Below are 24,307 nucleotides of genomic sequence, written 5' to 3' on the forward strand. Positions count from 1 at the left end.
TGAATTGTTGAGGACAGGCCAGTGAGTCTGACTTGTGTTGTAGGGAAGTTCTTTAAAGGAATTTTCAGAGACAAAATCTTTCATCACAAGGCCTGAAACGGAGTGGTTTGGTACGTGGACAGCCCCCATCAGCTGAAACTTTGTTTTCTAAAGAGCTGACGAGGGGGAGTGATGAAGGATGACGCCTACATGGATTTTAGTAAAGTGAAGAAGAAAGGAGGAGGCATGGGAAGACGGAAATGCAAGGGAGTTGGGGGAGGGGGGGGTTAAGGATGAAGGATGACGCCTACATGGATTTCAGTAAAGTGAAGAAGAAAGGAGGAGGCATGGGAAGACGGAAATGCAAGGGAGTTGGGGGGGTAATATAGAAACCAGAATGGACTCAGACACACACAAGCAAGTAGTTTTGTAGATTTTTATACAAACAAAATTAAAGCAGAATTATCGAGACATGGGTGGGTTCGAGCTGTGGTCCTGCTCTCCTGACACTGTCCCCACCCAACCCTACCACACCCACGGCTAGCAGGAGATGCATTCCCTCGACGACAGATGTGTCTTTCGGTCCCATGGATCCACTGGACTCACACCCCAGTCTCGCAACGGCCCACTGCGGAGAGGAACAGGCATACAGGGAGAGGCATAGGAATCACACAAACACTACGTTAGTTCCCCGAGTACCTCCGTAAATATTGACATACTCCCCTGTAAATATTCATGCACTCCCCAGGGACCCCCTGTAAATGCTAATACACTCCCCGGGGACCCCCTGTAGATATTAACACTCTCCCCAGAGACCCCCTGTAGATATTAACACTCTCCCCAGAGACCCCCTGTAGATATTAACACTCTCCCCGGAGACCCCTTGTAGATATTAACACACTCCAAAAGTACTGAGTTCAACAATGCTGGAGTTTTTTCTCCCTCAGACAAACCGATGGACCCAGTAACCCTTCAGCCCTGCCTCCCCCCTGCCCTCCGGAGTAGTACTCACGTGGGACTGAGGTGTTGGAAGATGGGTCACTCTCCTCACTCAGTCTCCTGTGGCACTGGTTCCGGAGATGTAGATGCCGACCGCGGCTCATCATTCCTTTCTGGAGAGGCAGTGGGGATGGGAGAAGGCGAGCGCTCCGGACCTGGGGAGGTGGGCGGTACTTCGGCAGGGTCAGCAGACTGGGGAGTCCGCGGCTGCGGCTGGGGGCTGGGCTGCTTGGTGGGAAGAGGCGAGCGGGAACGGGAGCGGGATCCCGAGGCAGGGCGGAACGGAGAACGCGAAGGGGAGCGAGAATGGGAGCGAGAGCGGGAGCCACCCACTGGCCTGGCCTTGGCGGGCGAAGGAGATCGGGACCTGGACCGCGAGCGGGAACGGGAACCCGAGGGGGAGCGCGAACGAGAGCGCGAGGCACGGGAACGTGGCGGGGCTTTGCCCCGGGCACCCGGCTTGGACCGGGAGCGGGAACGGGAACGAGAACGGCTCGATCGGGAACGGGAGCGTGAACGAGAGCGACGTCTCCTCCGAGGGCTGAGGGAAGAGAGGAGAGAGCAAGGAAGAGTGGTTCAGTTTTAGTACAGCTAAAATACACTCCTCCTGTAAATATTAAGACACACCCCGGGAATCCAGGTAAATATCAACAGTCTCCCCAGGGATACCCAGTGAATATTAACACTCTTCCCAGAGACCCCCCTATAAATATTAACTCTCTGGCCAGGGAACCCTGTAAATATCAACACTCTCCCCGGGGAACCCCTGTATATATTAACATATTCTTCAGAACAACCTTATAAATATTAACAACCTCCCCAGGTGCCCTCCCCTGTAAATTTTAACACACTCCCCACAGAGCCCCTGTAAGTATTAACACTCTCCCTGGGACCCCTCCTGTAAATACTAACACTCCCTGGGGAATCCCCGGTAAATATTAACTCTCTGCCCAGGGAAGCCCATAAATATTAACACTCTGCACAGAGACCACCTGTAAGTATTAACACTCTCCCCGGGAAACCCCCTGTAAATATTAACACTCTTCCCAGGACCTACCTTGTAAATATTAACACTCTCCCCGGGAAACCCCCTGTAAATATTAACACTCTCCCCGGGAAACCCCCTGTAAATATTAACACTCTTCCCAGGACCTACCTTGTAAATATTAACACTCTCCCCGGGAACCCCACCTGTAAATATTAACACTCTCCCCGGGAAACCCCCTGTAAATATTAACACTCTCCCCAGGACCCACCTTGTAAATATTAAAACTCTCCCTAGAGAACCCCTGTAAATATCAACACTCTCCCCGGGAACCCCCCTGTAAATATTAACACTCTCCCCAGGGACACCCCCTGTAAATATTAACACTCTCCCCAGAGACCCCCTGTAAATATTAACACTCTCCCCGGGACCCCCCATGTAATTATTAACATTCTCCCCGGGACCCCCCTGAAACATTAACACTCTCCCCGGGGACACCCTGTTAATATTAACAGTCTCCCCGGGAAACGCCCTGTAAATATTAACACTCTCCCCGGGACCCCCCTGAAAATATTAACACTCTCACCGAGACCCCCCTGTAAATATTAACATCTCCCCGGGAACCCCCTTGTAAATATTAACACTCTCCCCAAAGACACCCTCTGCAAATATTAACACTCTCCCTGGGGACACCCTGTGCAAATATTAACAATCTCCCCGAGAACCCCCTGTAAATATTAACACTCTCCCCAGGACCCCCCTGAAAATATTAAACTCTCCTCGGGAACCCCCTGTAAATATTAACACTCTCCCCAGGACACCCCTGAAAATATTAACTCTCTCACCGGGACCCCCTGTAAATATTCACACTCTCCCCAGAGACCCCCTGTAAATATCAACACTCTCCCCGGTAACCCCCCTGTAAATATTAACACACTCCCCGGGACTCCCCTGTAAATATTAACACTCTCCCCGGTAACCCCCTGTAAATATTAACACTCTCCCCGGTAACCCCCCTGTAAATATTAACACACTCCCCGGGACCACGCTGTAAATATTAACACTCTCCCCGGGGACAACCCCCTGTAAATATTAACACTCTCCCCAGAGACCCCCTGCAAATATTAACACTCTCCCCGGGAACCCCCCTGTAAATATTAACACACTCCCCGGGACCCCCTTGTAAATATTAACACTCTCCCCCGGAACACCCCTGTAAATATTAACACTCTCCCCAGAGACGCCCTGTTAATATTAACACTCTCCCCGGGACCCCCCTGTAAATATTAACACTCTCCCCAGGACCCCCCTGAAAATATTAACATCTCCCCGGGAACCCCCTTGTAAATATCATCACTCTCCCCAGAGACCCCTGTAAATAGTAACTTTCTCCCCAGAGGCCCCCTGCAAATATTAACACACCCCCGGGAACTCCCATGTAAATATTAACACTTTCCCCAGAGATCCCCTGCAAATATCAACACTCTCCCCGGGAACACCCTGAAAATATTAACACTCTCCCCGGGACTCCCCTGTAAATATTAACACTCTCCCCGGGAACCCCCTGTAAATATTAACACTTTCCCCAGAGATCCCCTGCAAATATCAACACTCTCCCCAGGACCCCCCTGAAAATATTAACACTCTCCCCGGGACTCCCCTGTAAATATTAACACTCTCCCCGGGAACCCCCGGAAAATATTAACACTCTCACCGGGACCCCCCTGTAAATATTAACACACTCCCCAGGAACACCCAGAAAATATTAACACTCTCACCTAGACCCCCCTGTAAATATTAACATCTCCCCGGGAACCCCCTTGTAAATATTAACACTCTCCCCAGAGACACCCTCTGTAAATATTAACACTCTCCCCGGGGACACCCCCCTGTAAATATTAACACTCTCCCCAGAGACCCCCTGCAAATATTAACACTCTCCCCGGGAACCCCCCTGTAAATATTAACACTCTCCCCGGGACCCCCTTGTAAATATTAACACTCTCCCCGGGAACCCCACCTGTAAATATTAACACTCTCCCCGGGAAACCCCCTGTAAATATTAACACTCTCCCCAGGACCCACCTTGTAAATATTAAAACTCTCCCTAGAGAACCCCTGTAAATATCAACACTCTCCCCGGGAACCCCCCTGTAAATATTAACACTCTCCCCAGGGACACCCCCCTGTAAATATTAACACTCTCCCCAGAGACCCCCTGTAAATATTAACACTCTCCCCGGGACCCCCCATGTAATTATTAACATTCTCCCCGGGACCCCCCTGAAACATTAACACTCTCCCCGGGGACACCCTGTTAATATTAACAGTCTCCCCGGGAAACGCCCTGTAAATATTAACACTCTCCCCAGAGACACCCTGTTAATATTAACACTCTCGCCGGGACCCCCCTGTAAATATTAACACTCTCCCCGGGACCCCCCTGTAAATATTAACACTCTCCCCGGGACCCCCCTGTAAATATTAACACTCTCCCCGGGACCCCCCTGAAAATATTAACACTCTCACCGAGACCCCCCTGTAAATATTAACATCTCCCCGGGAACCCCCTTGTAAATATTAACACTCTCCCCAAAGACACCCTCTGCAAATATTAACACTCTCCCTGGGGACACCCTGTGCAAATATTAACAATCTCCCCGAGAACCCCCTGTAAATATTAACACTCTCCCCAGGACCCCCCTGAAAATATTAAACTCTCCTCGGGAACCCCCTGTAAATATTAACACTCTCCCCAGGACACCCCTGAAAATATTAACTCTCTCACCGGGACCCCCTGTAAATATTCACACTCTCCCCAGAGACCCCCTGTAAATATCAACACTCTCCCCGGTAACCCCCCTGTAAATATTAACACACTCCCCGGGACTCCCCTGTAAATATTAACACTCTCCCCGGTAACCCCCTGTAAATATTAACACTCTCCCCGGTAACCCCCCTGTAAATATTAACACACTCCCCGGGACCACGCTGTAAATATTAACACTCTCCCCGGGGACAACCCCCTGTAAATATTAACACTCTCCCCAGAGACCCCCTGCAAATATTAACACTCTCCCCGGGAACCCCCCTGTAAATATTAACACACTCCCCGGGACCCCCTTGTAAATATTAACACTCTCCCCCGGAACACCCCTGTAAATATTAACACTCTCCCCAGAGACGCCCTGTTAATATTAACACTCTCCCCGGGACCCCCCTGTAAATATTAACACTCTCCCCAGGACCCCCCTGAAAATATTAACACTCTCACCGAGACCCTCCTGTAAATATTAACATCTCCCCGGGAACCCCCTTGTAAATATCATCACTCTCCCCAGAGACCCCTGTAAATAGTAACTTTCTCCCCAGAGGCCCCCTGCAAATATTAACACACCCCCGGGAACTCCCATGTAAATATTAACACGTTCCCCAGAGATCCCCTGCAAATATCAACACTCTCCCCGGGAACACCCTGAAAATATTAACACTCTCCCCGGGACTCCCCTGTAAATATTAACACTCTCCCCGGGAACCCCCTGTAAATATTAACACTTTCCCCAGAGATCCCCTGCAAATATCAACACTCTCCCCAGGACCCCCCTGAAAATATTAACACTCTCCCCGGGACTCCCCTGTAAATATTAACACTCTCCCCGGGAACCCCCGGAAAATATTAACACTCTCACCGGGACCCCCCTGTAAATATTAACACTCTCCCCAGGAACACCCAGAAAATATTAACACTCTCACCTAGACCCCCCTGTAAATATTAACATCTCCCCGGGAACCCCCTTGTAAATATTAACACTCTCCCCAGAGACACCCTCTGTAAATATTAACACTCTCCCCGGGGACACCCCCCTGTAAATATTAACACTCTCCCCAGAGACCCCCTGCAAATATTAACACTCTCCCCGGGAACCCCCCTGTAAATATTAACACTCTCCCCGGGACCCCCTTGTAAATATTAACACTCTCCCCAGGACCCCCCTGAAAATATTAAAAATCTCACCGGGACCCCCCTGTAAATATTAACACTCTCCCCAGAGACCCCCGGTAAATATCAACACTCTCCCCGGGAACCCCACCTGTAAATATTAACACACTCCCCGGGACGCCCCTGTAAATATTAACACTCTCCCCAGGACCTCCTGTAAATATTAACACTCTCCCCGGGGACACCCTGTTAATATTAACACTCTGCCTGGGAACCCCCCCTCCCCTGTAAATATTAACACTCTCCCCGGGACCCCCTTGTAAATATTAACACTCTCCCCAGGAACACCCGGAAAATATTAACACTCTCACCTAGACCCCCCTGTAAATATTAACATCTCCCCAGGAACCCCCTTGTAAATATTAACACTCTCCCCAGAGACACCCTCTGTAAATATTAACACTCTCCCCAGAGACACCCTCTGTAAATATTAACACTCTCCACGGGAACCCCCCCTGTAAATATTAACACTCTACCCAGAGACCCCCTGCAAATATTAACACTCTCCCTGGGGACACCCTGTGCAAATATTAACAATCTCCCCGAGAACCCCCTGTAAATATTAACACTCTCCCCAGGACCCCCCTGAAAATATTAAACTCTCCTCGGGAACCCCCTGTAAATATTAACACTCTCCCCAGGACACCCCTGAAAATATTAACTCTCTCACCGGGACCCCCTGTAAATATTCACACTCTCCCCAGAGACCCCCTGTAAATATCAACACTCTCCCCGGTAACCCCCCTGTAAATATTAACACACTCCCCGGGACTCCCCTGTAAATATTAACACTCTCCCCGGTAACCCCCTGTAAATATTAACACTCTCCCCGGTAACCCCCCTGTAAATATTAACACACTCCCCGGGACCACGCTGTAAATATTAACACTCTCCCCGGGGACAACCCCCTGTAAATATTAACACTCTCCCCAGAGACCCCCTGCAAATATTAACACTCTCCCCGGGAACCCCCCTGTAAATATTAACACACTCCCCGGGACCCCCTTGTAAATATTAACACTCTCCCCCGGAACACCCCTGTAAATATTAACACTCTCCCCAGAGACGCCCTGTTAATATTAACACTCTTCCCAGGACCTACCTTGTAAATATTAACACTCTCCCCGGGAAACCCCCTGTAAATATTAACACTCTCCCCGGGAAACCCCCTGTAAATATTAACACTCTTCCCAGGACCTACCTTGTAAATATTAACACTCTCCCCGGGAACCCCACCTGTAAATATTAACACTCTCCCCGGGAAACCCCCTGTAAATATTAACACTCTCCCCAGGACCCACCTTGTAAATATTAAAACTCTCCCTAGAGAACCCCTGTAAATATCAACACTCTCCCCGGGAACCCCCCTGTAAATATTAACACTCTCCCCAGGGACACCCCCTGTAAATATTAACACTCTCCCCAGAGACCCCCTGTAAATATTAACACTCTCCCCGGGACCCCCCATGTAATTATTAACATTCTCCCCGGGACCCCCCTGAAACATTAACACTCTCCCCGGGGACACCCTGTTAATATTAACAGTCTCCCCGGGAAACGCCCTGTAAATATTAACACTCTCCCCGGGACCCCCCTGAAAATATTAACACTCTCACCGAGACCCCCCTGTAAATATTAACATCTCCCCGGGAACCCCCTTGTAAATATTAACACTCTCCCCAAAGACACCCTCTGCAAATATTAACACTCTCCCTGGGGACACCCTGTGCAAATATTAACAATCTCCCCGAGAACCCCCTGTAAATATTAACACTCTCCCCAGGACCCCCCTGAAAATATTAAACTCTCCTCGGGAACCCCCTGTAAATATTAACACTCTCCCCAGGACACCCCTGAAAATATTAACTCTCTCACCGGGACCCCCTGTAAATATTCACACTCTCCCCAGAGACCCCCTGTAAATATCAACACTCTCCCCGGTAACCCCCCTGTAAATATTAACACACTCCCCGGGACTCCCCTGTAAATATTAACACTCTCCCCGGTAACCCCCTGTAAATATTAACACTCTCCCCGGTAACCCCCCTGTAAATATTAACACACTCCCCGGGACCACGCTGTAAATATTAACACTCTCCCCGGGGACAACCCCCTGTAAATATTAACACTCTCCCCAGAGACCCCCTGCAAATATTAACACTCTCCCCGGGAACCCCCCTGTAAATATTAACACACTCCCCGGGACCCCCTTGTAAATATTAACACTCTCCCCCGGAACACCCCTGTAAATATTAACACTCTCCCCAGAGACGCCCTGTTAATATTAACACTCTCCCCGGGACCCCCCTGTAAATATTAACACTCTCCCCAGGACCCCCCTGAAAATATTAACATCTCCCCGGGAACCCCCTTGTAAATATCATCACTCTCCCCAGAGACCCCTGTAAATAGTAACTTTCTCCCCAGAGGCCCCCTGCAAATATTAACACACCCCCGGGAACTCCCATGTAAATATTAACACTTTCCCCAGAGATCCCCTGCAAATATCAACACTCTCCCCGGGAACACCCTGAAAATATTAACACTCTCCCCGGGACTCCCCTGTAAATATTAACACTCTCCCCGGGAACCCCCTGTAAATATTAACACTTTCCCCAGAGATCCCCTGCAAATATCAACACTCTCCCCAGGACCCCCCTGAAAATATTAACACTCTCCCCGGGACTCCCCTGTAAATATTAACACTCTCCCCGGGAACCCCCGGAAAATATTAACACTCTCACCGGGACCCCCCTGTAAATATTAACACACTCCCCAGGAACACCCAGAAAATATTAACACTCTCACCTAGACCCCCCTGTAAATATTAACATCTCCCCGGGAACCCCCTTGTAAATATTAACACTCTCCCCAGAGACACCCTCTGTAAATATTAACACTCTCCCCGGGGACACCCCCCTGTAAATATTAACACTCTCCCCAGAGACCCCCTGCAAATATTAACACTCTCCCCGGGAACCCCCCTGTAAATATTAACACTCTCCCCGGGACCCCCTTGTAAATATTAACACTCTCCCCGGGAACCCCACCTGTAAATATTAACACTCTCCCCGGGAAACCCCCTGTAAATATTAACACTCTCCCCAGGACCCACCTTGTAAATATTAAAACTCTCCCTAGAGAACCCCTGTAAATATCAACACTCTCCCCGGGAACCCCCCTGTAAATATTAACACTCTCCCCAGGGACACCCCCCTGTAAATATTAACACTCTCCCCAGAGACCCCCTGTAAATATTAACACTCTCCCCGGGACCCCCCATGTAATTATTAACATTCTCCCCGGGACCCCCCTGAAACATTAACACTCTCCCCGGGGACACCCTGTTAATATTAACAGTCTCCCCGGGAAACGCCCTGTAAATATTAACACTCTCCCCAGAGACACCCTGTTAATATTAACACTCTCGCCGGGACCCCCCTGTAAATATTAACACTCTCCCCGGGACCCCCCTGTAAATATTAACACTCTCCCCGGGACCCCCCTGTAAATATTAACACTCTCCCCGGGACCCCCCTGAAAATATTAACACTCTCACCGAGACCCCCCTGTAAATATTAACATCTCCCCGGGAACCCCCTTGTAAATATTAACACTCTCCCCAAAGACACCCTCTGCAAATATTAACACTCTCCCTGGGGACACCCTGTGCAAATATTAACAATCTCCCCGAGAACCCCCTGTAAATATTAACACTCTCCCCAGGACCCCCCTGAAAATATTAAACTCTCCTCGGGAACCCCCTGTAAATATTAACACTCTCCCCAGGACACCCCTGAAAATATTAACTCTCTCACCGGGACCCCCTGTAAATATTCACACTCTCCCCAGAGACCCCCTGTAAATATCAACACTCTCCCCGGTAACCCCCCTGTAAATATTAACACACTCCCCGGGACTCCCCTGTAAATATTAACACTCTCCCCGGTAACCCCCTGTAAATATTAACACTCTCCCCGGTAACCCCCCTGTAAATATTAACACACTCCCCGGGACCACGCTGTAAATATTAACACTCTCCCCGGGGACAACCCCCTGTAAATATTAACACTCTCCCCAGAGACCCCCTGCAAATATTAACACTCTCCCCGGGAACCCCCCTGTAAATATTAACACACTCCCCGGGACCCCCTTGTAAATATTAACACTCTCCCCCGGAACACCCCTGTAAATATTAACACTCTCCCCAGAGACGCCCTGTTAATATTAACACTCTCCCCGGGACCCCCCTGTAAATATTAACACTCTCCCCAGGACCCCCCTGAAAATATTAACACTCTCACCGAGACCCTCCTGTAAATATTAACATCTCCCCGGGAACCCCCTTGTAAATATCATCACTCTCCCCAGAGACCCCTGTAAATAGTAACTTTCTCCCCAGAGGCCCCCTGCAAATATTAACACACCCCCGGGAACTCCCATGTAAATATTAACACGTTCCCCAGAGATCCCCTGCAAATATCAACACTCTCCCCGGGAACACCCTGAAAATATTAACACTCTCCCCGGGACTCCCCTGTAAATATTAACACTCTCCCCGGGAACCCCCTGTAAATATTAACACTTTCCCCAGAGATCCCCTGCAAATATCAACACTCTCCCCAGGACCCCCCTGAAAATATTAACACTCTCCCCGGGACTCCCCTGTAAATATTAACACTCTCCCCGGGAACCCCCGGAAAATATTAACACTCTCACCGGGACCCCCCTGTAAATATTAACACTCTCCCCAGGAACACCCAGAAAATATTAACACTCTCACCTAGACCCCCCTGTAAATATTAACATCTCCCCGGGAACCCCCTTGTAAATATTAACACTCTCCCCAGAGACACCCTCTGTAAATATTAACACTCTCCCCGGGGACACCCCCCTGTAAATATTAACACTCTCCCCAGAGACCCCCTGCAAATATTAACACTCTCCCCGGGAACCCCCCTGTAAATATTAACACTCTCCCCGGGACCCCCTTGTAAATATTAACACTCTCCCCAGGACCCCCCTGAAAATATTAAAAATCTCACCGGGACCCCCCTGTAAATATTAACACTCTCCCCAGAGACCCCCGGTAAATATCAACACTCTCCCCGGGAACCCCACCTGTAAATATTAACACACTCCCCGGGACGCCCCTGTAAATATTAACACTCTCCCCAGGACCTCCTGTAAATATTAACACTCTCCCCGGGGACACCCTGTTAATATTAACACTCTGCCTGGGAACCCCCCCTCCCCTGTAAATATTAACACTCTCCCCGGGACCCCCTTGTAAATATTAACACTCTCCCCAGGAACACCCGGAAAATATTAACACTCTCACCTAGACCCCCCTGTAAATATTAACATCTCCCCAGGAACCCCCTTGTAAATATTAACACTCTCCCCAGAGACACCCTCTGTAAATATTAACACTCTCCCCAGAGACACCCTCTGTAAATATTAACACTCTCCACGGGAACCCCCCCTGTAAATATTAACACTCTACCCAGAGACCCCCTGCAAATATTAACACTCTCCCCGGGAACCCCTCTGTAAATATTAACACTCTCCCCGGGACCCCCTTGTAAATATTAACACTCTCCCCAGGATCACCCGGAAAATATTAACACTCTCACCTAGAACCCCTGTAAATAGTAACATCTCCCCGGGAACCCCCTTGTAAATATTAACACTCTCCCCAGGATCCCCCTGAAAATATTAACATCTCCCCGGGAACCCCCTTGTAAATATTAACACTCTCCCCAGAGACACCCTCTGTAAATATTAACACTCTCCCCGGTGACACCCCCCTGTAAATATTAACACTCTCCCTGTGACCCCCCTGTAAATATTAACACTCTCCCCGGGAACCCCCTGTAAATATTAACACTCTCCCCAGGACCCCCTGTAAATATTAACACTCTCCCCGGGAACCCCCTGTAAATATTAACACTCTCACCTAGAACCCCCTGTAAATATTAACATCTCCCCGGGAACCCCCTTGTAAATATTAACACTCTCCCCAGAGACACCCCCTGCAAATATTAACACTCTCCCTGAGACCCTCCTGTAAATATTAACATCTCCCCGGGAACCCCCTTGTAAATATCATCACTCTCCCCAGAGACCCCTGTAAATAGTAACTTTCTCCCCAGAGGCCCCCTGCAAATATTAACACACCCCCGGGAACTCCCATGTAAATATTAACACTTTCCCCAGAGATCCCCTGCAAATATCAACACTCTCCCCAGGACCCCCCTGAAAATATTAACACTCTCACCGGGACCCCCCTGAAAATATTAACACTCTCACCGGGACCCCCCTGTAAATATTAACACTCTCCCCAGAGACCCCCTGTAAATATCAACACTCTCCCCAGGACCCCCCTGAAAATATTAACACTCTCCCCGGGACTCCCCTGTAAATATTAACACTCTCCCCGGGACCCCCCTGAAAATATTAACACTCTCACCGGGACCCCCCTGTAAATATTAACACTCTCCCCAGAGACCCCCTGTAAATATCAGCACTCTCCCCGGGAACCCCACCTGTAAATATTAACACACTCCCCGGGACGCCCCTGTAAATATTAACACTCTCCCCAGAGACACCCTCTGTAAATATTAACACTCTCCCCAGGGATACCCTCTGTAAATATTAACACTCTCGCTAGGAACCCCTGTAAATATTAACACTCTCCCCGGGAACCCCCTGTAAATATTAACACTCTCACCTAGAACCCCCTGTAAATATTAACATCTCCCCGGGAACCCCCTTGTAAATATTAACACTCTCCCCAGAGACACCCCCTGCAAATATTAACACTCTCCCCGGGAACCCCCCTGTAAATATTAACACTCTCCCCGGGACCCCCTTGTAAATATTAACACTCTCCCCAGGACCCCCTGAAAATATTAACACTCTCACCGAGACCCCCCTGTAAATATTAACACTCTCCCCGGGACACCCTTGTAAATATTAACACTCTCCCCAGGAACACCCGGAAAAAATTAACACTCTCCCCTAGACACCCTCTGTAAATATTAACACTCTCCCCAGGGATACCCTCTGTAAATATTAACACTCTCCCTAGGAACCCCTGTAAATATTAACACTCTTCCCGGGACCCCCTTGTAAATATTAACACTCTCCTCGGGAACCCCCTGTAAATATTAACACTCTCCCCAGGACCCCCCTGAAAATATTAACACTCTCACTGAGACCCCCCTGTAAATATTAACATCTCCCCGGGAACACCCCTGTAAATATTAACACTCTCCCCAGAGACGCCCTGTTAATATTAACACTCTCCCCGGGACCCCCCTGTAAATATTAACACTCTCCCCAGGACCCCCCCGAAAATATTAACACTCTCACCGAGACCCCCCTGTAAATATTAACACTTTCCCCGGGACACCCTTGTAAATATTAACACTCTCCCCAGGAACACCCGGAAAATATTAACACTCTCACCTAGACCCCCCTGTAAATATTAACACTCTCCCCGGGTCACCCTTGTAAATATCATCACTCTCCCCAGATACCCCTGTAAATAGTAACTTTCTCCCCAGAGGCCCCCTGCAAATATTAACACACCCCCGGGAACTCCCATGTAAATATTAACACTTTCCCCAGAGATCCCCTGCAAATATCAACACTCTCCCCAAGACCCCCCTGAAAATATTAACACTCTCCCCGGGACTCCCCTGTAAATATTAACACTCTCCCCGGGACCCCCCTGAAAATATTAACACTCTCACCGGGACCCCCCTGTAAATATTAACACTCTCCCCAGGAACACCCGGAAAATATTAACACTCTCACCTAGACCCCCCTGTAAATATTAACATCTCCCCGGGAATCCCCTTGTAAATATTAACTCTCTCCCCAGAGACACCCTCTGTAAATATTAACACTCTCCCCGGGGACACCCCCCTGTAAATATTAACACTCTCCCCAGAGACCCCCTGCAAATATTAACACTCTCCCCGGGAACCCCCCTGTAAATATTAACACTCTCCCCGGGACCCCCTTGTAAATATTAACACTCTCCCCTGGACCCCCCTGAAAATATTAAAAATCTCACCGGGACCCCCCTGTAAATATTAACACTCTCCCCAGGACCCCCCTGAAAATATTAACACTCTCCCCAGGAACACCCGGAAAATATTAACACTCTCACCTAGACCCCCCTGTAAATATTAACATCTCCCCGGGAACCCCCTTGTAAATATTAACACTCTCCCCAGAGACACCCTCTGTAAATATTAACACTCTCCCCGCGGACACCCCCCTGTAAATATTAACACTCTCCCCAGAGACCCCCTGCAAATATTAACACTCTCCCCGGGAACCCCCCTGTAAATATTAACACTCTCCCCGGGACCCCCTTGTAAATATTAACACTCTCCCCAGGACACCCCTGAAAATATTAAAAATCTCACCGGGACCCCCCTGTAAATATTAACACTCTCCCCAGAGACCCCCGGTAAATATCAACACTCTCCCCGGGAACCCCACCTGTAAATATTAACACACTCCCCGGGACGCCCCTGTAAATATTAACACTCTCCCCAGGACCTCCTGTAAATATTAACACTCTCCCCGGGGACACCCTGTTAATATTAACACTCTGCCTGGGAACCCCCCCTCCCCTGTAAATATTAACACTCTCCCCGGGACCCCCTTGTAAATATTAACACTCTCCCCAGGAACCCCCTTGTAAATATTAACACTCTCCCCAGAGACACCCTCTGTAAATATTAACACTCTCCCCAGAGACACCCTCTGTAAATATTAACACTCTCCCCGGGAACCCCCCCTGTAAATATTAACACTCTCCACAGAGACCCCCTGCAAATATTAACACTCTCCCCGGGAACCACCCTGTAAATATTAACACTCTCCCCGGGACTCCCCTGTAAATATTAACACTCTCCCCGGGACCCCCCTGAAAATATTAACACTCTCACCGGGACCCCCCTGAAAATATTAACACTCTCCCCGGGACCCCCCCTGTAAATATTAACACTCTCCCCAGGACCCCCCTGAAAATATTAACACTCTCACCGGGACCCCCCTGTAAATATTAACACTCTCCCCAGGAACACCCGGAAAATATTAACACTCTCACCTAGACCCCCCTGTAAATATTAACATCTCCCCGGGAACCCCCTTGTAAATATTAACACTCTCCCCAGAGACACCCTCTGTAAATATTAACACTCTCCCCGGGGACACCCCCCTGTAAATATTAACACTCTCCCCAGAGACCCCCTGCAAATATTAACACTCTCCCCGGGAACCCCCCTGTAAATATTAACACTCTCCCCGGGACCCCCTTGTAAATATTAACACACTCCCCGGGACGCCCCTGTAAATATTAACACTCTCCCCAGGACCTCCTGTAAATATTAACACTCTCCCCGGGGACACCCTGTTAATATTAACACTCTGCCTGGGAACCCCCCCTCCCCTGTAAATATTAACACTCTCCCCGGGAACCCCACCTGTAAATATTAACACACTCCCCGGGACGCCCCTGTAAATATTAACACTCTCCCAAGGACCTCCTGTAAATATTAACACTCTCCCCGGGGACACCCTGTTAATATTAACACTCTGCCTGGGAACCCCACCTCCCCTGTAAATATTAACACTCTCCCCGGGACCCCATGTAAATATTAACACTCTCCCCAGGAACACCCGGAAAATATTAACACTCTCACCTAGACCCCCCTGTAAATATTAACATCTCCCCAGGAACCCCCTTGTAAATATTAACACTCTCCCCAGAGACACCCTCTGTAAATATTAACACTCTCCCCAGAGACACCCTCTGTAAATATTAACACTCTCCCCGGGAACCCCCCATGTAAATATTAACACTCTCCCCAGAGACCCCCTGCAAATATTAACACTCTCCCCGGGAACCCCTCTGTAAATATTAACACTCTCCCCGGGACCCCCTTGTAAATATTAACACTCTCCCCAGGAACACCCGGAAAATATTAACACTCTCACCTAGACCCCCCAGCAAATATTAACACTCTCCCCGGGAACCCCCCTGTAAATATTAACACTCTCCCCGGGACCCCCCTGTAAATATTAACACTCTCCCCGGGACCCCCCTGAAAATATTAACACTCTCACCGGGACCCCCCTGTAAATATTAACACTCTCCCCAGAGACACCCTCTGTAAATAGTAACACTCTCCCCGGTGACACCCCCCTGTAAATATTAACACTCTCCCTGGGACCCCCCTGTAAATATTAACACTCTCCCCGGGAACCCCCTGTAAATATTAACACTCTCCCCAGGACCCCCCTGTAAATATTAACACTCTCCCCGGGAACCCCCTGTAAATATTAACACTCACCTAGAACCCCCTGTAAAAATTAACATCTCCCCGGGAACCCCCTTGTAAATATTAACACTCTCCCCAGAGACACCCCCTGCAAATATTAACACTCTCCCCGAGACCCTCCTGTAAATATTAACATCTCCCCGGGAACCCCCTTGTAAATATCATCACTCTCCCCAGAGACCCCTGTAAGTAGTAACTTTCTCCCCAGAGGCCCCCTGCAAATATTAACACACCCCCGGGAACTCCCATGTAAATATTAACACTTTCCCCAGAGATCCCCTGCAAATATCAACACTCTCCCCAGGACCCCCCTGAAAATATTAACACTCTCCCCGGGACTCCCCTGTAAATATTAACACTCTCCCCGGGACCCCCCTGAAAATATTAACACTCTCACCGGGACCCCCCTGTAAATATTAACACTCTCCCCAGAGACCCCCTGTAAATATCAGCACTCTCCCCGGGAACCCCACCTGTAAATATTAACACACTCCCCGGGACGCCCCTGTAAATATTAACACTCTCCCCAGAGACACCCTCTGTAAATATTAACACTCTCCCCAGGGATACCCTCTGTAAATATTAACACTCTCCCTAGGAACCCCTGTAAATATTAACACTCTCCCCGGGAACCCCCTGTAAATATTAACACTCTCACCTAGAACCCCCTGTAAATATTAACATCTCCCCGGGAACCCCCTTGTAAATATTAACACTCTCCCCAGAGACACCCCCTGCAAATAATAACACTCTCCCCGGGAACCCCCCTGTAAATATTAACACTCTCCCCGGGACCCCCTTGTAAATATTAACACTCTCCCCAGGACCCCCTGAAAATATTAACACTCTCACCGAGACCCCCCTGTAAATATTAACACTCTCCCCGGGACACCCTTGTAAATATTAACACTCTCCCCAGGAAAACCCGGAAAATATTAACACTCTCCCCTAGACACCCTCTGTAAATATTAACACTCTCCCCAGGGATACCCTCTGTAAATATTAACACTCTCCATAGGAACCCCTGTAAATATTAACACTCTTCCCGGGACCCCCTTGTAAATATTAACACTCTCCTCGGGAACCCCCTGTAAATATTAACACTCTCCCCAGGACCCCCGGTAAATATCAACACTCTCCCCGGGAACCCCACCTGTAAATATTAACACACTCCCCGGGACGCCCCTGTAAATATTAACACTCTCCCCAGGACCTCCTGTAAATATTAACACTCTCCCCGGGGACACCCTGTTAATATTAACACTCTGCCTGGGAACCCCCCCTCCCCTGTAAATATTAACACTCTCCCCGGGAACCCCACCTGTAAATATTAACACACTCCCCGGGACGCCCCTGTAAATATTAACACTCTCCCAAGGACCTCCTGTAAATATTAACACTCTCCCCGGGGACACCCTGTTAATATTAACACTCTGCCTGGGAACCCCCCCTCCCCTGTAAATATTAACACTCTCCCCGGGACCCCATGTAAATATTAACACTCTCCCCAGGAACACCCGGAAAATATTAACACTCTCACCTAGACCCCCCTGTAAATATTAACATCTCCCCAGGAACCCCCTTGTAAATATTAACACTCTCCCCAGAGACACCCTCTGTAAATATTAACACTCTCCCCAGAGACACCCTCTGTAAATATTAACACTCTCCCCGGGAACCCCCCCTGTAAATATTAACACTCTCCCCAGAGACCCCCTGCAAATATTAACACTCTCCCCGGGAACCCCTCTGTAAATATTAACACTCTCCCCGGGACCCCCTTGTAAATATTAACACTCTCCCCAGGAACACCCGGAAAATATTAACACTCTCACCTAGACCCCCCAGCAAATATTAACACTCTCCCCGGGAACCCCCCTGTAAATATTAACACTCTCCCCGGGACCCCCCTGTAAATATTAACACTCTCCCCGGGACCCCCCTGAAAATATTAACACTCTCACCGGGACCCCCCTGTAAATATTAACACTCTCCCCAGAGACACCCTCTGTAAATATTAACACTCTCCCCGGGACCCCCCTGAAAATATTAACACTCTCACTGGGACCCCCCTGTAAATAGTAACACTCTCCCCGGTGACACCCCCCTGTAAATATTAACACTCTCCCTGGGACCCCCCTGTAAATATTAACACTCTCCCCGGGAACCCCCTGTAAATATTAACACTCTCCCCAGGGATACCCTCTGTAAATATTAACACTCTCCCTAGGAACCCCTGTAAATATTAACACTCTCCCCGGGAACACCCGGAAAATATTAACACTCTCACCTAGACCCCCCTGTAAATATTAACACTCTCCCCGGGTCACCCTTGTAAATATTAACACTCTCCCCAGGAACACCCGGAAAATATTAACACTCTCACCTAGACCCCCCTGTAAATATTAACACTCTCCCCGGGACACCCTTGTAAATATTAACACTCTCCCCAGGAAAACCCGGAAAATATTAACACTCTCCCCTAGACACCCTCTGTAAATATTAACACTCTCCCCTAGACACCCTCTGTAAATATTAACACTCTCCCCAAAGACACCCTCTGTAAATATTAACACTCTCCCCAGGGATACCCTCTGTAAATATTAACACTCTCCCTAGGAACCCCTGTAAATATTAACACTCTTCCCGGGACCCCCTTGTAAATATTAACACTCTCCTCGGGAACCCCCTGTAAATATTAACACTCTCCCCAGGACCCCCCTGTAAATATTAACACTCTCCCCGGGACACCCTTGTAAATATTAACACTCTCCCCAGGAAAACCCGGAAAATATTAACACTCTCCCCTAGACACCCTCTGTAAATATTAACACTCTCCCCAGGGATACCCTCTGTAAATATTAACACTCTCCCTAGGAACCCCTGTAAATATTAACACTCTTCCCGGGACCCCCTTGTAAATATTAACACTCTCCTCGGGAACCCCCTGTAAATATTAACACTCTCCCCAGGACCCCCCTGAAAATATTAACACTCTCACTGAGACCCCCCTGTAAATATTAACATCTCCCCGGGAACACCCCTGTAAATATTAACACTCTCCCCAGAGACGCCCTGTTAATATTAACACTCTCCCCGGGACCCCCCTGTAAATATTAACACTCTCCCCAGGACCCCCCTGAAAATATTAACACTCTCACCGAGACCCCCCTGTAAATATTAACACTCTCCCCGGGACACCCTTGTAAATATTAACACTCTCCCCAGGAACACCCGGAAAATATTAACACTCTCACCTAGACCCCCCTGTAAATATTAACACTCTCCCCGGGTCACCCTTGTAAATATTAACACTCTCCCCAGGAACACCCGGAAAATATTAACACTCTCACCTAGACCCCCCTGTAAATATTAACACTCTCCCCGGGACACCCTTGTAAATATTAACACTCTCCCCAGGAACACCCGGAAAATATTAACACTCTCACCTAGACCCCCCCCTGTAAATATTAACATCTCCCCGGGAACCCCCTTGTAAATATTAACACTCTCCCCAAAGACACCCTCTGTAAATATTAACACTCTCCCCAGGGATACCCTCTGTAAATATTAACACTCTCCCTAGGAACCCCTGTAAATATTAACACTCTTCCCGGGACCCCCTTGTAAATATTAACACTCTCCTCGGGAACCCCCTGTAAATATTAACACTCTCCCCAGGACCCCCCTGAAAATATTAACACTCTCACCGAAACCCCCCTGTAAATATTAACATCTCCCCGGGAACACCCCTGTAAATATTAACACTCTCCCCAGAGACGCCCTGTTAATATTAACACTCTCCCCGGGACCCCCCTGAAAATATTAACAATCTCCCCGGGAACCCCCTTGTAAATATTAACACTCTCCCCGGGAACCCCCTTGTAAATATCATCACTCTCCCCAGAGACCCCTGTAAATAGTAACTTTCTCCCCAGAGGCCCCCTGCAAATATTAACACACCCCCGGGAACTCCCATGTAAATATTAACACTTTCCCCAGAGATCCCCTGCAAATATCAACACTCTCCCCAGGACCCCCCTGAAAATATTAACACTCTCCCCGGGACTCCCCTGTAAATATTAACACTCTCCCCGGGACCCCCCTGAAAATATTAACACTCTCACCGGGACCCCCCTGTAAATATTAACACTCTCCCCAGAGACCCCCTGTAAATATCAGCACTCTCCCCGGGAACCCCCTGTAAATATTAACACACTCCCCGGGACGCCCCTGTAAATATTAACACTCTCCCCAGAGACACCCTCTGTAAATATTAACACTCTCCCCAGGGACCTCCTGTAAATATTAACACTCTCCCCAGAGACACCCTCTGTAAATATTAACACTCTCCCTAGGAACCCCTGTAAATATTAACACTCTTCCCGGGACCCCCTTGTAAATATTAACACTCTCCCGGGAACCCCACTGTAAATATTAACACTCTGCTCGGGAACCCCCTGTAAATATTAACACTCTCCCCAGAGACGCCCTGTTAATATTAACACTCTCCCCGGGACCCCCCTGTAAATATTAACACTCTCCCCAGGACCCCCCTGAAAATATTAACACCTTCACCGAGACCCTCCTGTAAATATTAACATCTCCCCGGGAACCCCCTTGTAAATATCATCACTCTCCCCAGAGACCCCTGTAAATAGTAACTTTCTCCCCAGAGGCCCCCTGCAAATATTAACACTCTCACCGGGACCCCCCTGTAAATATTAACACTCTCCCCAGGGACCTCCTGTAAATATTAACACTCTCCCCAGAGACACCCTCTGTAAATATTAACACTCTCCCTAGGAACCCCTGTAAATATTAACACTCTCCCCGGGACGCCCCTGTAAATATTAACACTCTCCCCAGGACCTCCTGTAAATATTAACACTCTCCCCGGGGACCCCCCCCTCTGCAAATATTAACACTCTCCCTAGGAACCCCTGTAAATATTAACACTCTCCCCGGGAACCCCCCTGTAAATATTAACACTCTTCCCGGGACCCCCTTGTAAATATTAACACTCTCCCCGGGAATCCCCTGTAAATATTAACACTGTCCCCAGGACCCCCCTGAAAATATTAAACTCTCCTCGGGAACCCCCTGTAAATATTAACACTCTCCCCAGGACACCCCTGAAAATATTAACTCTCTCACCGGGACCCCCTGTAAATATTAACACTCTCCCCAGAGACCCCCTGTAAATATCAACACTCTCCCCGGGAACCCGCCCTGTAAATATTAACACACTCCCCGGGACTCCCTGTAAATATTAACACTCTCCCCGGGACGCCCCTGTAAATATTAACACCTCCTCGGGAACCCCCTGTAAATATTAACACTCTCCCCAGGACCCCCCTGAAAATATTAAACTCTCCTCGGGAACCCCCTGTAAATATTAACACTCTCCCCAGGACACCCCTGAAAATATTAACTCTCTCACCGGGACCCCCTGTAAATATTAACACTCTCCCCAGAGACCCCCTGTAAATATCAACACTCTCCCCGGGAACCCGCCCTGTAAATATTAACACACTCCCCGGGACTCCCTGTAAATATTAACACTCTCCCCGGGACACCCTGTAAATATTAACACTCTCCTCGGGAACCCCCTGTAAATATTAACACTCTCCCCAGGACCCCCCTGAAAATATTAACACTCTCCCCGTGACACCCTGTAAATATTAACACTCTCCCCAGGAACCCCTGTAAATATTAACACTCTCCCCATGGGCACCCTGTTAATATTAACTCTCCCCGGGGACACCCTGTGCAAATATTAACAATCTCCCCGGGAACCCCCTGTAAATATCAACACTCTCCCCGGGAACCCCACCTGTAAATATTAACACACACCCCCGGACGCCCCTGTAAATATTAACACTCTCCCCAGGACCTCCTGTAAATATTAACACTCTCCCCGGGGACACCCTGTTAATATTAACACTCTGCCTGGGAACCCCCCCTCCCCTGTAAATATTAACACTCTCCCCGGGACCCCCTTGTAAATATTAACACTCTCCCCAGAGACACCCTCAGTAAATATTAACACTCTCCCCGGGGACACCCCCCTGTAAATATTAACACTCTCCCCAGAGACCCCCTGCAAATATTAACACTCTCCCCGGGAACCCCCCTGTAAATATTAACACTCTCCCCGGGACCCCCTTGTAAATATTAACACTCTCACCAGAGACCCCCTGCAAATATTAACACTCTCCCCGGGAACCCCCCTGTAAATATTAACACTCTCCCGGGAACCCCACTGTAAATATTAACACTCTCCTCGGGAACCCCCTGTAAATATTAACACTCTCCCCAGGACCCCCCTGAAAATATTAACACTCTCACCGAGACCCCCCTGTAAATATTAACATCTCCCCGGGAACACCCCTGTAAATATTAACACTCTCCCCAGAGACGCCCTGTTCATATTAACACTCTCCCCGGGACCCCCCCTGTAAATATTAACACTCTCACCTAGAACCCCCTGTAAATATTAACATCTCCCCGGGAACCCCCTTGTAAATATTAACACTCTCCCCAGAGACACCCTCTGTAAATATTAACACTCTCCCGGGAACCCCACTGTAAATATTAACACTCTCCTCGGGAACCCCCTGTAAATATTAACACTCTCCCCAGAGACCCCCTGCAAATATTAACACTCTCCCCGGGAACCCCCCTGTAAATATTAACACTCTCCCCGGGACCCCCTTGTAAATATTAACACTCTCCCCAGGACCCCCCTGAAAATATTAAAAATCTCACCGGGACCCCCCTGTAAATATTAACACTCTCCCCAGGACCCCCCTGAAAATATTAACACTCTCACCGAGACCCTCCTGTAAATATTAACATCTCCCCGGGAACCCCCTTGTAAATATCATCACTCTCCCCAGAGACCCCTGTAAATAGTAACTTTCTCCCCAGAGGCCCCCTGCAAATATTAACACACCCCCGGGAACCCCCATGTAAATATTAACACTTTCCCCAGAGATCCCCTGCAAATATCAACACTCTCCCCAGGACCCCCCTGAAAATATTAACTCTCTCACCGGGACCCCCTGTAAATATTAACACTCTCCCCAGAGACCCCCTGTAAATATTAACACTCTCCCCGGGAACCCCCCTGTAAATATCATCACTCTCCCCAGAGATCCCCTGCAAATATCAACACTCTCCCCAGGACCCCCCTGAAAATATTAACACTCCCACCGGGACTCCCTGTAAATATTAACAATCTCCCCAGGAACCCCTCTGTAAATATTAACATCTCCCCGGGAACCCCCTGTAAATATTAACACTCTCCCCGGGAACCCCCCTGTAAATATTAACACTCTCCCCGGGAACCCCCCTGTAAATACTAACACTCTCCCCAGGACCCCCCTGTAAATATCAACACTCTCCCCATGGACACCCTGTTAATATTAACACTCTCCCCGGGAACCCCCCTGTAAATATTAACACTCTCCCCGGGAACCCCCTGTAAATATTAACACCCTCCCTGGGAACCCCCCTGTAAATATTAACATCCTCCCCAGTACCCCCCTGTAAATATTAACACTCTGCCTGGGAACCCCCTTGTAAATATTAACACTCTCACCGAGACCCCCCTGTAAATATTAACACTCTCCCCGGGACACCCTTGTAAATATTAACACTCTCCCCAGGAACACCCGGAAAATATTAACACTCTCACCTAGACCCCCCCCTGTAAATATTAACATCTCCCCGGGAACCCCCTTGTAAATATTAACACTCTCCCCAAAGACACCCTCTGTAAATATTAACACTCTCCCCAGGGATACCCTCTGTAAATATTAACACTCTCCCTAGGAACCCCTGTAAATATTAACACTCTTCCCGGGACCCCCTTGTAAATATTAACACTCTCCTCGGGAACCCCCTGTAAATATTAACACTCTCCCCAGGACCCCCCTGAAAATATTAACACTCTCACCGAAACCCCCCTGT

The 24,307-nt window shown here is 48.8% G+C and overlaps 1 protein-coding gene across 1 annotated transcript in view; it reads right to left on the minus strand.

The window, feature by feature from the left end:
- Positions 1-401: 401 nt before the first annotated feature.
- The window catches only part of LOC132386166 (serine/arginine-rich splicing factor 2-like), a 52,635-nt gene continuing 28,729 nt past the window's right edge, over positions 402-24,307 (minus strand). The window contains exons 2-3 of the mRNA XM_059958455.1: positions 992-1,519; positions 402-607 (exon numbers count right to left, since the gene is read on the minus strand). Of these exons, the coding sequence (XP_059814438.1) occupies positions 1,027-1,519 (493 nt within the window). The 3' untranslated portion in view covers positions 402-607; positions 992-1,026. The remainder of the gene's footprint in view (positions 608-991; positions 1,520-24,307) is intronic.

The sequence above is a fragment of the Hypanus sabinus genome, unplaced genomic scaffold (assembly GCF_030144855.1).
Source record: "Hypanus sabinus isolate sHypSab1 unplaced genomic scaffold, sHypSab1.hap1 scaffold_1049, whole genome shotgun sequence".
Classification (NCBI taxonomy): domain Eukaryota; kingdom Metazoa; phylum Chordata; class Chondrichthyes; order Myliobatiformes; family Dasyatidae; genus Hypanus; species Hypanus sabinus.